The sequence below is a fragment of the Carcharodon carcharias genome, chromosome 8 (genome assembly GCF_017639515.1).
Source record: "Carcharodon carcharias isolate sCarCar2 chromosome 8, sCarCar2.pri, whole genome shotgun sequence".
Classification (NCBI taxonomy): Eukaryota; Metazoa; Chordata; class Chondrichthyes; order Lamniformes; family Lamnidae; genus Carcharodon; species Carcharodon carcharias.
The window spans coordinates 88,587,675-88,603,582 of record NC_054474.1 but is presented as its reverse complement, the minus strand read 5'-3'; the positions used below and the strand labels follow the sequence as shown (position 1 = coordinate 88,603,582).

At 45.9% G+C, this 15,908-nt stretch overlaps 1 protein-coding gene across 1 annotated transcript in view; it reads left to right on the top strand.

The window, feature by feature from the left end:
* The window catches only part of LOC121281462, a 58,208-nt gene extending 46,369 nt beyond the window's left edge, over nt 1–11,839 (top strand). The window contains exons 13-17 of the mRNA XM_041194409.1: nt 612–770; nt 7,055–7,238; nt 7,911–8,023; nt 10,417–10,510; nt 11,515–11,839. Coding sequence (XP_041050343.1) covers nt 612–770; nt 7,055–7,238; nt 7,911–8,023; nt 10,417–10,510; nt 11,515–11,613 — 649 coding nt within the window. The 3' untranslated portion in view covers nt 11,614–11,839. The remainder of the gene's footprint in view (nt 1–611; nt 771–7,054; nt 7,239–7,910; nt 8,024–10,416; nt 10,511–11,514) is intronic.
* Nucleotides 11,840–15,908: the final 4,069 nt, after the last annotated feature.

Here is a 15,908-nt window from a genome sequence, read left to right as displayed (position 1 = left end):
TTTAGCACACGTCTGTTTCCTTGTGCACAGAAAATGTGGGATTGGTTAATGATCTAGTGATTGTCCAATGTTTGGCCAGCTGGTCTGGCCAGTCAAGACGATGCTGTTTCACACCCCCTTATGCCGCAAGTGTCATGGAACTCTCCATGGGAAGAGACATTCCAAGTTTTGAATGTTTACAGGGAGCACTTAAAATGAGATGAGAGGCTGAATTTTATGGGCCAACCACAGGAAGAAAGGTAGGCTGGTGGACCTATAAATTAGGGTGCTCACCACAAAACTACAGGCAGCAGGGGAGGCATCAGATTGGCCTAATTGAAACCGTTGAGTGTGCAATTAATGTCCAAGTAAAGGATTCATCCTGCTGCCACTCCAATTTAATGGGCAGCGGGAGAACATGTAGTCCGGCAGTTTAACTCTGCAGGCTGCTGGTCCATGAAAGGTGTTGGGGATGGCGGTACCTCCTTCCTAGTGCCGATAGCAAGCCACCACCCCACAGGTTGGCCTCCCCATTTCCACCCTCCCCCCACCCCCTTCGCCAGGACCTGCCAACCCAGTCTCAGAGAGATCCCAGACTGAGTTTGGGGTATCCATGTTTGCTCTCCCTGCAGGCTTCCTGCGATACCGGCAGTGGCCACCGATCCTGGCATGGCCCAGAGCCGCTGGCCTCCAATTGGCTGGCAGCTCTATGTGGGACCTCCTCTTGGAGACAGACAGAAGTCCCATCTCATACTAATTAAAGGGCCAATGCCCAAAAAAATTAAAGCAGGGTGAGCTGGCCAAGCTGAGGCGCACTCGCCCCCAACATTGAGGTGCGGGGAGCCCACATATAATCCAGCCCATGGAAGCCCCTATTGTCTGTGATTGATGTAAATAAAAGATTCCATGTCTGTGTTTAATCAATAGCCTTCAAATAGCTAGCTTAACCTTGTGAATTTATTTTGCTTTACTCAACAGTAAAGCATAGTGTAGAGGGAGTTTTACTCTTAATCTACTCTGTGCTGTACTTGCCCTGGGAGTGTATGATGGGATGCTGTGAAGTGGTGTTTACTCTCTATCAAATCAATGCTGTTCCTACCTGGGTTAGCGGGGGTGGGGGGTGTGATTAGGGATTGTGTAGTGTAGAGGGTGTTTTCTTTACCCTGGGAAATGTTGTCACAGAATCCTGTATGAAAAGTTTGCCTTGTTGTAGGTGTGACTGTTTACCAATGTTCCCTCTAAGCTATGCAAATACACAGCATCCCAAAAGTTTCCATGCTGGTTGTATTTCTGTGTTTGTTCAATATAAATGTCCCAATCTCACATGGGAACTGGTAAACTAAATGCGGGTTCAGTTTACTTGAAGGTGTAGTACAGGATTGCTCAGCAGATGGATTTACTATAAAGATCCAACAGCAATTGTTAATAGGAAAGTACAGCTGCAACTGCTTCACACCAAATGCTGCTAGCTAAACTGAAAGTTCCTCTGAACAATGTCTGCTGGTCATATGGTATACATCCTGGCTACTCACATATTAGCATATTCTCTCTTAAAGTAATATCACAACCATGCACAGCCGTGCAAAAAAAATTTTTAATGGTGCACATACTTAAATAAATTGCCAATCCGGTAATGAAATGAGAGGGTATGTCACTGTTTACAGTCTTTGTTTCTCCTGTTTGATGTTTGTCAGATCTCTGGGGGCTGGGACAGGAGACTTTGTGTATGGGATCTGCAAGCAGGTGTGTTGCATGACACATTCTCTAACACAGCACCAAGTGAGAGGAGCAATGTACAAGAGCTGGCCTGTGATGGCGCCATCTTAGATCTTGCCTATAGCCCAAAGCGGTGAGTTGTGATGAGCAAAAAAAATCTTGACTACTCTGAAATAATCTGTCCCTTGATATCCAGACACAGTGTACATGTAATCCCTCTGTTCATTATTAATTGATATTGTTATCTGCTCAGGCACACAGGAACATGTCACAAGCACATGGAATTTAACCGCCCAAGACTAAAGGCAAAGGCTTATGAAATATATGTGGGAAATTCTCCAAGTTCCTGTTTTTTGTAGAGCTTTCACTTTGCATATTACAGCTCTTCAGGGCATTCACTGTATTCATTTGGCCCCTCACCCTCCCCATCCCTCCACACTCCCTGTCCTAATTCTGCCCCATCCCCTACCCTACTCCTTCCACCCCAGCCTCTCCCCGTCTCCCTGTACTTTTCTGCCCCATCGCCTTCCCCACTCTCTGTGCTCATTCAGGCCCATCCCCTCCCTCGTCTCCCTGTAGACATTCAACCCCACCCGCCCTCCCTGTGCTCGTACAGCTTCATCCCCGCCCCCTTCCCCTCTCCCTGTACTAATTACACCCCTCCCCTCCTACATTCCCTGTACTCATTCCAACCAATCCCCTCCCCCACAATGTGCTAATTCAGCCCCATTCCCACCCCTGCTCCCTGTACACATTCAGCCCCAAGCCCTCCCTCTGTACTGATTCAGCTGCATCCATCCGCCCTTTCCCTGTACTCATTACGCTTCATCCCCTCCCCCACTCTCTGTACTCATTCAGTCCCATCCCCACCCTTACCTCCGACACTCATTCAGCCCCAGAATACCTTCAGCTCCTGGTACACATTCAGCCCCATCCCCCCTCCCTGTGCTCATTCAGCCTCATCCCCTCCCCCACTCTCTTTACTCATTCAGATCCATCTCTTCCCTGTACTCTTTCACTGCAACCCCTCCATCAGTCCCTGTAATGATTCAGCCTCATTCCCTCCCCTTATCTCTGTACTCATTCAGCCCCATCCCCCCCCATCTCCATTTACTAATTCAGCCCCAACCCCCTCCCCCTGCACTGATTCCAACCCCAGCCTTAGCACAGCCCCCAGTCCCTGTACTCATTCAGCCCCATCCACTCCCTCTTTACTCATTCAGCCCCATCTGCTCCCCGACTCTCTGTACTCATTCAGACCCATCACCTCCTCCACTCCCTGTACTCATTCCTCCCCAACCCCCCCAACTCCCTGTACTCATTCCTCCCCATCCACTCCCCCACTCCCTTTACTCATTCAGCCCCATCTGCTCCCCGACTCTCTGTACTCATTCAGACCCATCACCTCCTCCACTCCCTGTACTCATTCACCCCCATCCCTTCCCCCACTCACTGTACTAATTCAGCCCCACCCCCTCTCCCTGTGCTCAACCAGCCCCATCTCCTCCCCCTCTCTCAACTTACCCAGCCCCATCCCCTTGCCCTGGCTCTGCTCATTCAACCCCATCCCCTCCCCATCTCTGTGTATTCATTCAGCCCCATCACCCCTGCCTGCTCATCAGCTGCATCCCCTTCACCACTCTGTTCCCAGTCAACACCATTCCCCCCTCACTCCCTGTCCTCCTTCACCCCATTCCCTCCCCCTCTCCCTGTACCCTTTCTGCCCCATCTCCTCCCCCATTCCCTGTCCTCCTTCACCCCCATTCCCTTCCCTACTCCCTGTACTCTTTAAGCCCCATCCCCTCCCCCACTACATGTCCTCCTTCACCCCCATTCCCTCCCCCTGTCCCTATACTCATTCAGCCCCATCCCCAACCCACTCCCTGTGCCTATTCAGCCCCATTCCCTCCCCGAGGCCCTTCCCCACTCCCCTCCCCAAGTCCCCTCCCTCAGTTCCCTCCCTTCCCCTCCCCCAGCCCCTGTACTCATTCAGCCCCATTCACTCCCCCTCTTCCTGTTGTCATTCAGCCCCATCCCCTCCACAACTCCCTGTATTCATTCCAGCCTACCCCGTCCCCTCAGCCCCAAACCCCACTCCCTACACTGATTCAGCCCCATCCCCTCCCCCTCTCTCTACTCATTCTGCCCCACCCCTCTCCCACTCTCCCCCACTCTCCCCCACCCCTTCACCGCTCTCCGCAATCATTCACCCCAATCCTTTCCCCCACTCACTGTACTCATTCAGCCCCACCCCCTCTCCCTGTGCTCATCCAGCCCCATCTCCTCCCCTTCTCTCAACTTACCCAGCCCCATCCCTTCGCCCTGGCTCTGCTCATTCAGCCCCATCCCCTCCCCCACTCAATGTACTCATTCATCTCCAAACCCCTTTCCCTGTATTGATTCTGCCCCACCCTCCCCCACTTTCAGCAATCATTCAGACCCATCCCCTTCCTCACTGTCTGTGCTCATCCAGCCCCATCTCCTCCCACTCTCTCTACTCATTCACCCCCATCCCCTCCCCCACTCTGTACTCATCCAGCCCCATCACCTCGCCCTCTCTCTGCTCATTCAGCCCCATCTCATCCCCTTCTCTGTGTATTCATTCAGCCCCATCACCCCAGCCTGCTCATTAGCTGTAGCCCCATCCCCCACTCTGTCCTCCATGAACCCCATACCCCACCCCTCTCCCTGTACTTAGTCAGCACCCGCCCCCTCTGATCATTCAGCCCCACCCCCTACCTCATTCTCCCCACTCATTCAGCCCTATCCCCTCCCACTCTCCCTGTGCTCATTCATCCCCATCTCCTTCCCTCCCACTCTCCCTGTATTCATTCAGCCCCTTCCCCTTCCCCTCTGCTTGTATTCATTCAGCCCCATCCCCTCCCCCTCTTCATGTCCTCGTTCGGCCCCATCTCCTCCCCCAGCTCCACCCCCAACCCCATCCGCATCCCGTCGCCCACCCCCACCCCACCCCCACCCCCACCCCCTGTACTCATTCAGCCCCATCCACTGCGCCTCTCCCTGTACTCATTTTACCCAATCCCACCCCCCCCTTCCTGTACTCATTCAGCCCCAAACCTCACTCCCTGTACTGATTCAGCCCTATCCCCTCCCGTTTTCCCTGTTATGATCCCGCCCCATCCCCTCCCCTTCTCCCTGTACTGATTCAGCCCCATACTCTCCCCTCCCCCTCTCCCTGTACTCTTTCAGCCCCATTCCCCTCCTGCCTCCTCTCCTCTCCCCTCTGCTCCCCTAATCTCTCCCCCTCTCCTCCCCTCCCCCTCCTGCTCCCCCTCCCCCTCACCTGTCCCCCTCCCCTCCCCTCTCCCCTCCCCCTCTCCCCTCCCCCTTCCCCTCTCCCCTCCCCCTTTCCCCTCCCCTTCCCCCTCCCCCACCCCCTCCCCCCTCCACCTCTCCTCCCCCTCTTCCCCCTTCCCCCCTCCACTCCTTTTCCCCCCTCTTCCATCCCCGTCCTCCCCTCTCCACCTCTCCCTTCCCCACTCTCCCTCCCCCCTCTCCCTGTACTGATTCAGTCCCGTCCCCATCCCAAATCTCTGTACTCATTCAGTCCACTGTTCCACCCCACTCATTCCCAAAGTGAAACAAAGAGTGAGTGTGTATTCAACAGAGACATAAAGGGGACAGATCCAATGACTGAAGAAAATGAAATAAATGTAATTTATCCAGGGAAATAAAAACCAGAAATTAAGACACCTTAGAGGACAAAAATCAAAATCAACTTGAAACAGGAGCCGAGAAAGCCTGTCCATTATTTCGCCATATTCCACCATGCACATAGGAGGAAGTGTTGACCTGGTTGCTATGGGCTCCAAATTAAAGGCTGTATTATTAGCAAACAAATGATTAACAGCTAACATGGTTCATATGACAGGCCTCAAATAAACAGGCTAATGCCTGTCTCAAAAGCGCATAAGATTTATTGCAAGCAGTCTCATGTTCGGAGAGAACAGTTGAAAAATCTACCCTGATGTTCACTATGTATTATTTTTGTTCTGCCCCTGTATGCCAGATCAGTCACTTCATTGACATATTTTTACCATATCCCAACAATGAACCTTAAACCTAGAGTTGCCAATCCTGGTTAGATGTATTTTGATAGATCCCACCCCCTTCACCCAGGTCCAAGGTCGATGCACAGAGAGTCCTGCCTACTTATTGCTAGTGGAAAATAACTCCATTATCCAATTGGATGACTCTGACAGCCATTTTTCCATCTGCAATATTTTTATCAATATTAAGCAAAAGTATTCAAAGAAAATTAAAAACAAATTTTTATGCTTCCATGATTTTTCTCACTTGTATACAGCAAATTAATCTTTAATTTCCAAAGCTTCAAAGATAATTTTCTCAACCCTCCACTGTGTTTGATTTGTCACACTGTCTGGCACCCAGCATTGAAAGAGCAGAAATTTCCTTCCACTAAGTATTGTGAAGACCGAAGCCTTGTCATCTGTCCCTATCATAAACCCTGTTCCCGAGCCACTGACTCACACTGTCTCAGCACTAAAACAAACAATTCCCAAACTTTGAGCCTGAGCTGAGTTTCTGACCCCTTATCCTCCCCATCAGCAAGAATGCTTATTTCTACCTCCATTTTATCACTTTTTTCTGCCGCTGCCTCCATCCATCTTCTGCAGAAACCATCCATGCTTTTGCTTCCAAAATTGACAACACTCCAACCTGGCTGCCCACCATCCACCTTCAACAAAATTCAATTTATCCAAACCCTTGCTGCCCATAAACTAGGTTGTCCAAAATCCTGTTTAACCATCAGCCATGTGCTCACGGACCTACATTGCCTTTTTGGCCCAACTACACCCAAACTTAAAACTCTTATCCTAGTGTACAAATCAGGCTGTGCATCAGGAAATGCTCCCCCTTGTTTTGTGACACAAATAAATGCAGCCTTGTGTCAAACCGTTACCAAGGAGTAACAGTTGTGGAACACTTTCAACACATGTTCTGCCTTGTTCAAGAAGAAAGCCCACCAACATCACCATCTCACGGGAAACTAGGGATAGGAGATATATGTCAGCCTTGCCAAGATCCAGAGAATGGAGTAAAGATAACAAACACCATAACCATCGTGAAAATAAAGTTAACAGTTCTTGAGTTTCAAATTCAGTAGCGTAACCAATAGTTTGATAGGTTAAGGGAACCAAATTGCAGTGAATGTCCACTTTCACCAAATAATTTATAGCAAAGGCTAAATCGCAAAGCAAACTAACCTGATCTGTTCCTGTTTGTCATTGATTATTGCTTCAATTGATTGTAATGAGTAAAATGCATGCTGGTTGTTGGAAAGAGTGTTCACCTATGATCCATTGTCGTTGGTTAGGAATGAATTTGCCTATTCCTCGAGTGACGGGATGGTCTACATTCGCCACTTCAGCCCCGTTGCAAGTGAGATGAAGCTCATCGGCGTGTTGCAGGGTCATGAGGCTGACATCACTGCCATCTTGTGGCATTCCCTCTTGAATAAGTGGCTCAGTGGATCAGAGGATGGGAGTATCCGGATATGGGTAAGTGCCTCATGGGGAACACTGTGTGCAAAGCTGCACTCAGTAATGAGTTCAGGAGCCAGTCTGATAGGAATTAAAGAAAGAGCTTACATTTACCTTTCATGACCTCAGAATGCCCCAAAGTGCTTCACAGTCAATTAAGTAGTGCAGTTACAGTTATAATGAAGGAATGCAGCAGGCAGTTTGCACACGGCAAAGTCCCATGAACAGCAGAGGTAAGAAACAACGGATAATCTGTTATAATGATGCTAGTTGAGGAATAAATACTGGTTAAAACGTAACTAGAACTCTCCTGCTTTTCTTCAAATCTTGCCATGATATCCTTTTCCTCCACCTGACAGGGGCTCAGTTTACCATTTTATCCAAAAGACGACACAACCAACAGTGTAACATTTCCTCAGTACTGTACTGGAGAGCCAGGCTGGATTATAGGCACAAGACTCTAGAATGAGTCTCAAACTTTCTATTTTTCTGACTTAGGAGTGAGTATGTTACCACTGAGTCAGGGCTGACACCTCAACATGAACAGATGTGGGCAAAACATGGAATACCTCTACGTCAACTCACTCTGGGCTACCTGTGAAATGATAAGTATTCAAAACTGGGTTAGCTAAAGGACACCATGTCAGGTAAATGTTTCTCAACAGTTACATAACTGTTTGTTTCTAACAGAGTGAAGATGGAACACAATGTGAGCAAAACCTGGTCACACACGGAGCAGTTAATTGTCTCTGCATTGATCGGGTCAATGGTTGCATTATAGCTGGGATTCAGGAGATCATGAGGTAAGACTTGGTGGATTCATACAATTATTAACAACTATTCCAGAACATGTTCTCATGTCGTTTCAATTCAACTGTTTCATGTGTTCACACATTATACTTACTACCTGTTTCAGAGACTTGTGGTTAGAAATAAATAGTCATGATCTCTCAAATGGTTTAATCAGTACGTTCATAGACCCAACACCTTTGGCCTGGGCTGATGATGGGGGTCATACACTGGAAGCCTTTGGAGACTGTGAAGGTCAGTGAAGGTGGAACGGGCACAGCTGTGATGTGCTCGATCACCATGACTATCTGTGCTCATAAAGGATGAATGGTCAGTTGGGCAAGATACCAGAGAGTAGGCAGTGTGCTAATCTCCCACCTCAGAGAATTATGCACAAAAATCTAGGCTGATGCTGAGTGCTGCACTGTTGAAGATGTTGGCTTTCAGATGAGATGTTAAGCTGAGATCCTGTCTGCTCTTTCAGGTGCATGTAAAAGACCCCATGGTACAATGTTGAAGAACTGGGGAGTTCTCCTTGGTGTCCTGGTCACTATTTAAACCTCAATAAATATTGTTAAAACAGGCCGACTGATCCTTATCTCACTGCTCTTTGTGTGATCTTTCTGTGAGAAATTTGCTGCCACATTTTCCACATTACAACAGCGTACTTCAAAAAAAAAAGTCTTCATTGGCTATAAAGTACTTTGGGGTGTCCTGAGTTTGTGAAAGGCGCTACATAAATTCAGGCCTTTCTTTCCAGCTTTTGTATGTGACTTTAAACTGAGGCTCTGTCTGCTCTGAAAAATTGACATAAAAATTTCCATGGCATTATTTCTAAGAGGACCAGGGGAGTTATTCCTGGTGTCCTGGCCAATATTTCTCCCTCAATCGACATTACAAAATAATAAACCGATTGTCTGGTCATCCCCACATTGCTGTTTGTGGGAGATTGTTGTGCATTTTGCAGTTGCATTTCCAACATTACAACAATGGCTGCACTTCAAAATTACCTCATTAACTGTAAGGTGCTTTGGGGCACCATTTTTTTTCCAAAAATACACTTCATTTATAAAACTTTAAGAAGCATCTTACATAACAGTTCAAAATTGAAATGACATAAATTGCAAAGCAGATCAGTTTCTTTCAATACAATATGTGGCATTCTGAGGGGTCTCCCTACACTTACAATTGCAGGATATAATTACAATATTAATTTCATGTCAAACGTACAGCCTGAGGGGTTTTAGATGGTTTCCAGCCCCTCGGTGTACTATGGTGGGAGGGCCTTAGACTGTGGCCTTTCCCCATTGAGTATTTGCGGCAGCTGTCCCAACTTTTAGTTTATCCCTCAGCACACAGCCCTGAACCTTGCAATGTGCCAGTCTGTAACATTGGGTCATCCACAGCTCTTTGCACTGGAAGACCAGCAAGTTTCGGACAGGCCAAGGAGTGTCTTTTACAGAATTGAAAGTCCGCAGCAGTTGATGGTTATCACAGTGTGCATCCCTGGGAACAGCACATCGAGTAATCTGCGTTATAGAGCTACTTCGGATGAACCTGAACAAAAACCAGTACATTTCACTCCAGACCAGCTTTGCAAAGAGACTTGTAACATCCTGAGATTGTGCATGGTGAATGCTTTCTTTTTTTTAGCTCTGCTTCAGTACAAGTGTACCCTAGGATGAATCATCACCTTATAGAAAAGTGGCAGAGTATGAAAAGGCAGATTGCAGATTTTCAACAGGGATTTGGAATGGATGGCCAAATTTTCCTCAGTTTATTTTAGCAAAAATGTTGATGTGATTATAAAATATAATAATTATGCTAAATGTTTGCTAAAATTAAGTGACAGATTTTTCACTTTTGGCACATGGGGCACCTTTCTGGAAGTAGCTCACTCCCCTCTTCCAGTCTGTAGTTTTCTGCCCTTTAACATTTTTGAGGGTTTTTTTCTGCATCAGGTTGAAGTGTTTCTGCTTCATTTTGTATTACGATATTAGTTCGCAAATGGCTAATTTCCAGAGGCACAGAAGCTATCTGTTATGATATCAAGAATCCAGTTCACCCATCACTCCTGAGCTTGCTGACCTACATTGGCTCCTGGTCCAGGGGTGTCTCAATTTTAGAATTCTCACCCTTGTTTTCAAATTCCTCCATGGCCTTGCCCCTCCCTATCTCTATTATCCCCTACAATATCTATGCTCCTCCAAATATGCACATCCCTGATTTTCAGTGGTCCATCATTGGTTGCCATGCCTTCATCTGTGGTCATGTGTGAACATAAGGGCACAGGTTAAAAACCTTTATTCTAGATCACTGAGTTTGAACCAAACTCTCTGAAGGCAGTCCTTTTGATGACTTTACAATTTCTTTTCTGTTTAATTCTCTTTGATAAATATTTCCTCAGAGTTTACGATCCCGAATCATTTGTACAAGTGCAAAGAAATATTGGGCACACTGATTCAATCCGTTCCATCATCCACATTCCTGAGAGAACACAGGTAAGTCAGCCTTAAAAACCAATATTTTCCTCTTCTATGACTTTTCTGTGTGTATTTTCTGCTCAGCAACAAGGGTGCCAGTGTTAGGTGGAGCACTTTTCCACTTCAAGCATCCATGGTCGCATCAAATACTCCCAGGAACATATACAGCACTGGTTGGATACTGAATTAAAGATCCCTCTGCACTGTCTCGTCAAACAATCCCAGGGCGGATACAGCACTGGTTAGCAACAGAATAAAGATTTCACTTCATTATCCTATCAACACCCCTTCCATCAATCAATCCAAGGGCACATGTGGCACCAGTTAGACACGGAATTAAAGATCCCTCTTCACCGTTTCATCAAACGTTCTGAGGGAACTCAGTTATGTGATGAGAATAGAGAAGCTGGGGTTGGTCTTCTGAGAACCAAGAAGGTTATGGGGAAATTTGATAGAGGTGTTCAAAATTAGGAGGGGTTATTTAAAAGAGTAGATAGGGAGCAACAATTTTCCAGTGGCAGGATGGCCAGTAACCATAGGATACACATTTAAGATCTTTGGCAAAAGAAAGCCAAGGAGAAGATATGGAGAATTTTTCTTCCTCAGTGAGTTTTGTTATGATCTAGAATGGACTGCCTGAAGAGGTGGTGAAAGCAGATTCAATAGGAACTTTCCAAGGGGAACAGAATATATAGTTGAAAGGGAAAAAGAAAATGGCAGCTTTATAGAAAACGAGCAATAGAGTGGGATTAATTTGGTAGCTCTTTTAGAAGGTCAACATTTTTTAAAGCTGCACATTCCAGATCATAAACACAGGCTGTGCTTAAAATAAAGAATCTCTTCATCTCTCCTTTGGTTCATTTACCAATTAGCTTAAATCTGTGACATCTGGTTACTAACCCATCCACCACTGGAAACAATTTCTCCCTCTTTACTCTATCAAAACCCTTTGTAATTTTCAACACTTCTATTAAATCTCCCTTCCAATTCAATTTTAAACACTGGTATGCTTTGTTTTTCAGTATGTCACTGCATCCTGGGATCATACTCTGCGTGTCTGGAATGCTTACATCAAACATCCTTCCAGAAGCAATGAAACAAGGGAAAATGTAACATACTGAGAAAAAATGGCAATGGGACATCAAATACCTTTAGCAGTTCAGTACTTTGAAATTAAGTTGCACTTGTTCTCATCAAGTGAGACATGAGACTTGCAGTGTTTTGTGATTGCAGTCACATCAATGCAGTGATGAATAGAGCAGGTCAGAGGCTGGGTATTCTGTAACTCACATCCTGATTTCCCAATGCCTATCCACCAACTACAAAACACAAAGTAGCAGTCTGATGATATACTGCCCACATGTCAGCAGCTGCAACAATACCCAAGAAGTTTGACTCCACCCAGAACAAAGAGGCACACTTGATTGGCATTCCCTACACCACCTTAAACACTCTGTCCCTCAACCGCCAGTGAATTCTAGCTCCAATGTGCACCATCTACAAGATGTACTGAGGCAACGTCACTGAAGATTTTTTGACAGCATCTCATAAACCTCTGCCACTTGGAAAGACAAGAGCAGCAGCTGCATAGGTACATTATCACCTCCAAGCTCCCCTGCAAAGTCATATGCTATCCTGATTTTGAACTATATTGCTGTTCTTTCCTTATCATTGAACTAAACTCCTGGAACTCCAATAGCACTGTGGAAGTAACTTTCATTTGAACTGCAGCAATCAAGAAGGAAGCTCACCACAACCATCTTCACAAAGACAACTCAGAATGTGCAAGAAATAAGGGCCTTGCCAGTGATTAAGCACATCCCAAGAATGAAGTTTTTCAAAAATTGTGACAAGCCCAGGTGAAGGCCTAAGCCCTGTACTGTAGACTGTCACTGATGTATAAAAGTATACAAGAGCAAGGAAGTTATGGTGAACCTTTATAAAAGACCGATTCAACACCACCTGGACTGCTGTATCAATTCTGGGCGTGTTACTTTCAGAAGTCCATGAAGGCATTCAAGAGCGTTCAGGAAGGATTCATGTGAGTGGTTCCTGGGTTGAAAGACTTCAGTTATGAGAATAAATTGGAGAAGCTGGGCCTGTTCTCTTTATGGGAGAGAAGGCTGAGAGGAGATTTGATAGAGGTGTTCAAAATCATGAGGGTGTCTGGACAGAGTCGAAAGGGAGAACCTTTTCCCATCAACAGAAGGATCCAGAACCCGAGGATGATGATTTACACTGAACAGCAAAGAACCAGAGGCTTCATGAGGAAAAATTTAATTTATGCAGCACATGGATAGGATCTAGAATGCACTGCCTGAGAGTGTGGTGGAGACAGATTCAATTGTACCTTTCAAAAGGGAATTGGATAATTATCTAAAGATAAAAAATTGCTGGGCTAAAGGGATAAAGCAGGGAGTGGGACTAGTCAAGTTGATGTTACAGAGATCTTGCATGGACATGGCGAGCTGAATGGCCTGCTTCTGTGTTGTAACCATTTTAGGATTCTATAAAGATGATGGAAGTCAGGATCTAATGATCAGTGAATATATTATTTGCTTCAGGGAGAGTGCTCTGAATTCCAGTTTTTTGCCTGGAGTGTTTTCTGTTACTGAATAAATTCCTCAACCATAGTGACTGTTCACTGAAGCTTACACTGCCTTCAGGCTCCATGGGTGCTCCAGCTCTGGTCAGTAATGTCAACAGTAAAGGACATGGTGTCTCCTAAACTTGCTGAAGCTGCATTTTTCTAACCTGACCCATTATCAAACAGAGGAGCCTGATAGGACTTTCAAATACTGGCTCACTTGCAATGAATGCAAATACATGGTCAATTCTGCTTGAAGCCTTTCTTTAAATCAAATGGCAATTGATGCTTGATAAATTGTAGATTCTGAGATTTTGCTATCCAAAGGTGTTAAGGGATTTAGCGCAAAGGTTGGGAGTATTTGGAGTTAATTCACAGATCAGCCATGAGCTCATTGAATGGTGGATCAGGCTTGAAAGGTTAAGTGGCCTACTCCTGTTGCTACATTCCTATTGGAACAGCAAGGTGCAATGTGTACATGTTCTAGCAAATATAATCCCCTTTCTGAAATCTGCCTTAGAGTCATTAAAACTTAAAATCAGAACAGCAAAAGTCTACTGACATAATGGCCAAGCTGAGGACTTCATAGTCATTGACCTCAAGGGTGCCATTTCTTTCCGAATTCCAAGATGGTGAAACCTGTAACCTTGGACAGAATCTTCTGCTCTTGCTGGTGTTGAACATGAGGGCAGAAAGGGCAGGATAGTGATGTACTGGAACCCCTCTGCATTCCCACCTCCACCAGAATTACGTTCTGAGTGGGAAGGCCCATGGTCAACCTTCCTGTCCTGTCGCCTATTGAGGCCCCTCAGTGGCCAATTAATGACCACTTAAGGCCTTATCCTATTGCGGGCCTGTCACCATGTGGCATGCACGACACCTAAGACCTTGCAGACAGCTTGTTACCTTCGGAGGCCAGCTGACAGCCACCCCCCTGCTTTTGCTGCCAGCCCCCCTGCATCCATCTCCCTGTGGCCTCCATCAGCCCCTATGTTACTTACCTGTGGCCTGGGTCGCTCACCGATTCTGGGACTCCGATAGGCATTTTCCTGTTGGAATCACCTCCCCTATAGGCGAGACTTCAACCGCTAGGGTCTTGATTCCAGGGGAAGACCTACTGGTGGCCTCGCCACTGCCTGATCAGTGTGTAGTTTGGCGGGTCTCCCTGAAAAGAGACAGCACAGGTCTCTCACCAACTCTCCAGCCAGCAGGCAAGACTCCCAATGCCTCAACAAGATTCTACCCCTGTTTGCCAAATATGTCCATCCTCTCCCTGTAAAGAATTGCCAACCAGAAATGTAAGTACAGTATTGTTGTCGAATTGGCAACTAACAACTCACACTATGGTATATTTACTTATGTAGTATATTTGCAAAATTCCGTTGCAGGCCAACTGTGATGTTTGGTCCCGCTTCTGACTCAGTCTCCTGCTCATTGCCTCAAGTGAGTGTGCTATAGAATATATGCACCAGAAATTCCCTCAGGGCTCTCTGAGTCACTCCCTCCTGCACATTCAGGGGAAGATGAGTGGAAACGTTTAATAAACCCAATCAGCTCCTTTGGCACAGCTATTAACATTTGATACATTCTCTCCACTATGTCCAATGAACTAGGATCATGGGAGGCATAGAATCTTGTTTTACTTCCTGGGTAACAGTGACATAATTTCCTTGGATTGAACAAGTGGAGTTTGGGAGCCCCCAACTCGTAAATGCATGGTTCACCCATATCTTAGCTGCATCTTGTGTCGTTGCATTGGAGGTTGGAAGCGCTTTTGCCCATTTTGCAATCTGTCACCAATACCCACTAATTTCCTCCAGGGGAATGGAGAAAAGACTCAATATAATCCATTTGTGATCTGTGCAAGGGCCAGCTGCTGGCCAAGCTCAGTCACATCTGGGTTGTGATGTACACACATTGAACAGTTTCAATAATAATGCTCTACCTGGACTCACATTCCTAGCCACCATGCCTCTTGTTGAAACCTTTCTAACATTTCCTGGCAGTCAAGGTGTCCTACAGTAAATGCACCACGGTACAGGAAAGCATTTTGCTCATTTTGCGATGCCACTCATTATAAATCACAGAGCAAGAGACCATTTTATCTCTTTAATTTCGATTTATAAGCGCATTCTACCCATCAGTTTTCTTTCTTTTTTTAACATCACCATTGCTGTTTTTACTTCACCCTCCCTTTTGTAAGTATTTCATATTAGTTGGCTCAGGCAGTTTCTCAGGCTGCTTAGCTTCCATTGCTACCAGATCTCTGTTCATTCTATTTTTACCACCCCTTTTAGACTATTCATTTGCTTTCCCATCACAGGCCCATCTTTACTAACTGCCTGACTCTATGAAGTGCTGTTTCCCTAAGAGTTTCCTGTGTATTGTTAAAAATTATCTTCAAACTGGAGGTAGAAAATATTGGGGAGAAACTGGGCTTTAGTATCCAAAAGGCAGATACTCCACAAGAGCTTGAAAACTGCAGAAATGGCATCTGCAAAACAGTTGGGGTGTATAGCTGATGGACAACACTGCATGGCTGTCAGTGAGGGATGAAATGTACAATTTTGACAAGCTGGGACAGTACATCAACACCCAAATGTATTCAATTTTCATTTTAATAGATTTGTTGAAACAGAAGATTGAAAGGAAACGGGACTATTGGTATAAAAAGGAGAGATTGCAAAGTTTGGCCATGAGCCAAAGATCTATTAAATGCCTGGTCTCTGTGCTTGGAAATGGCTGGCTACAGGGCGTAAACAAGGCAAGAACCAGAGCACAGAAGCCTATATGTAGAGATTTGTTGATTCTTTTCCCTTCCTGGGTCTC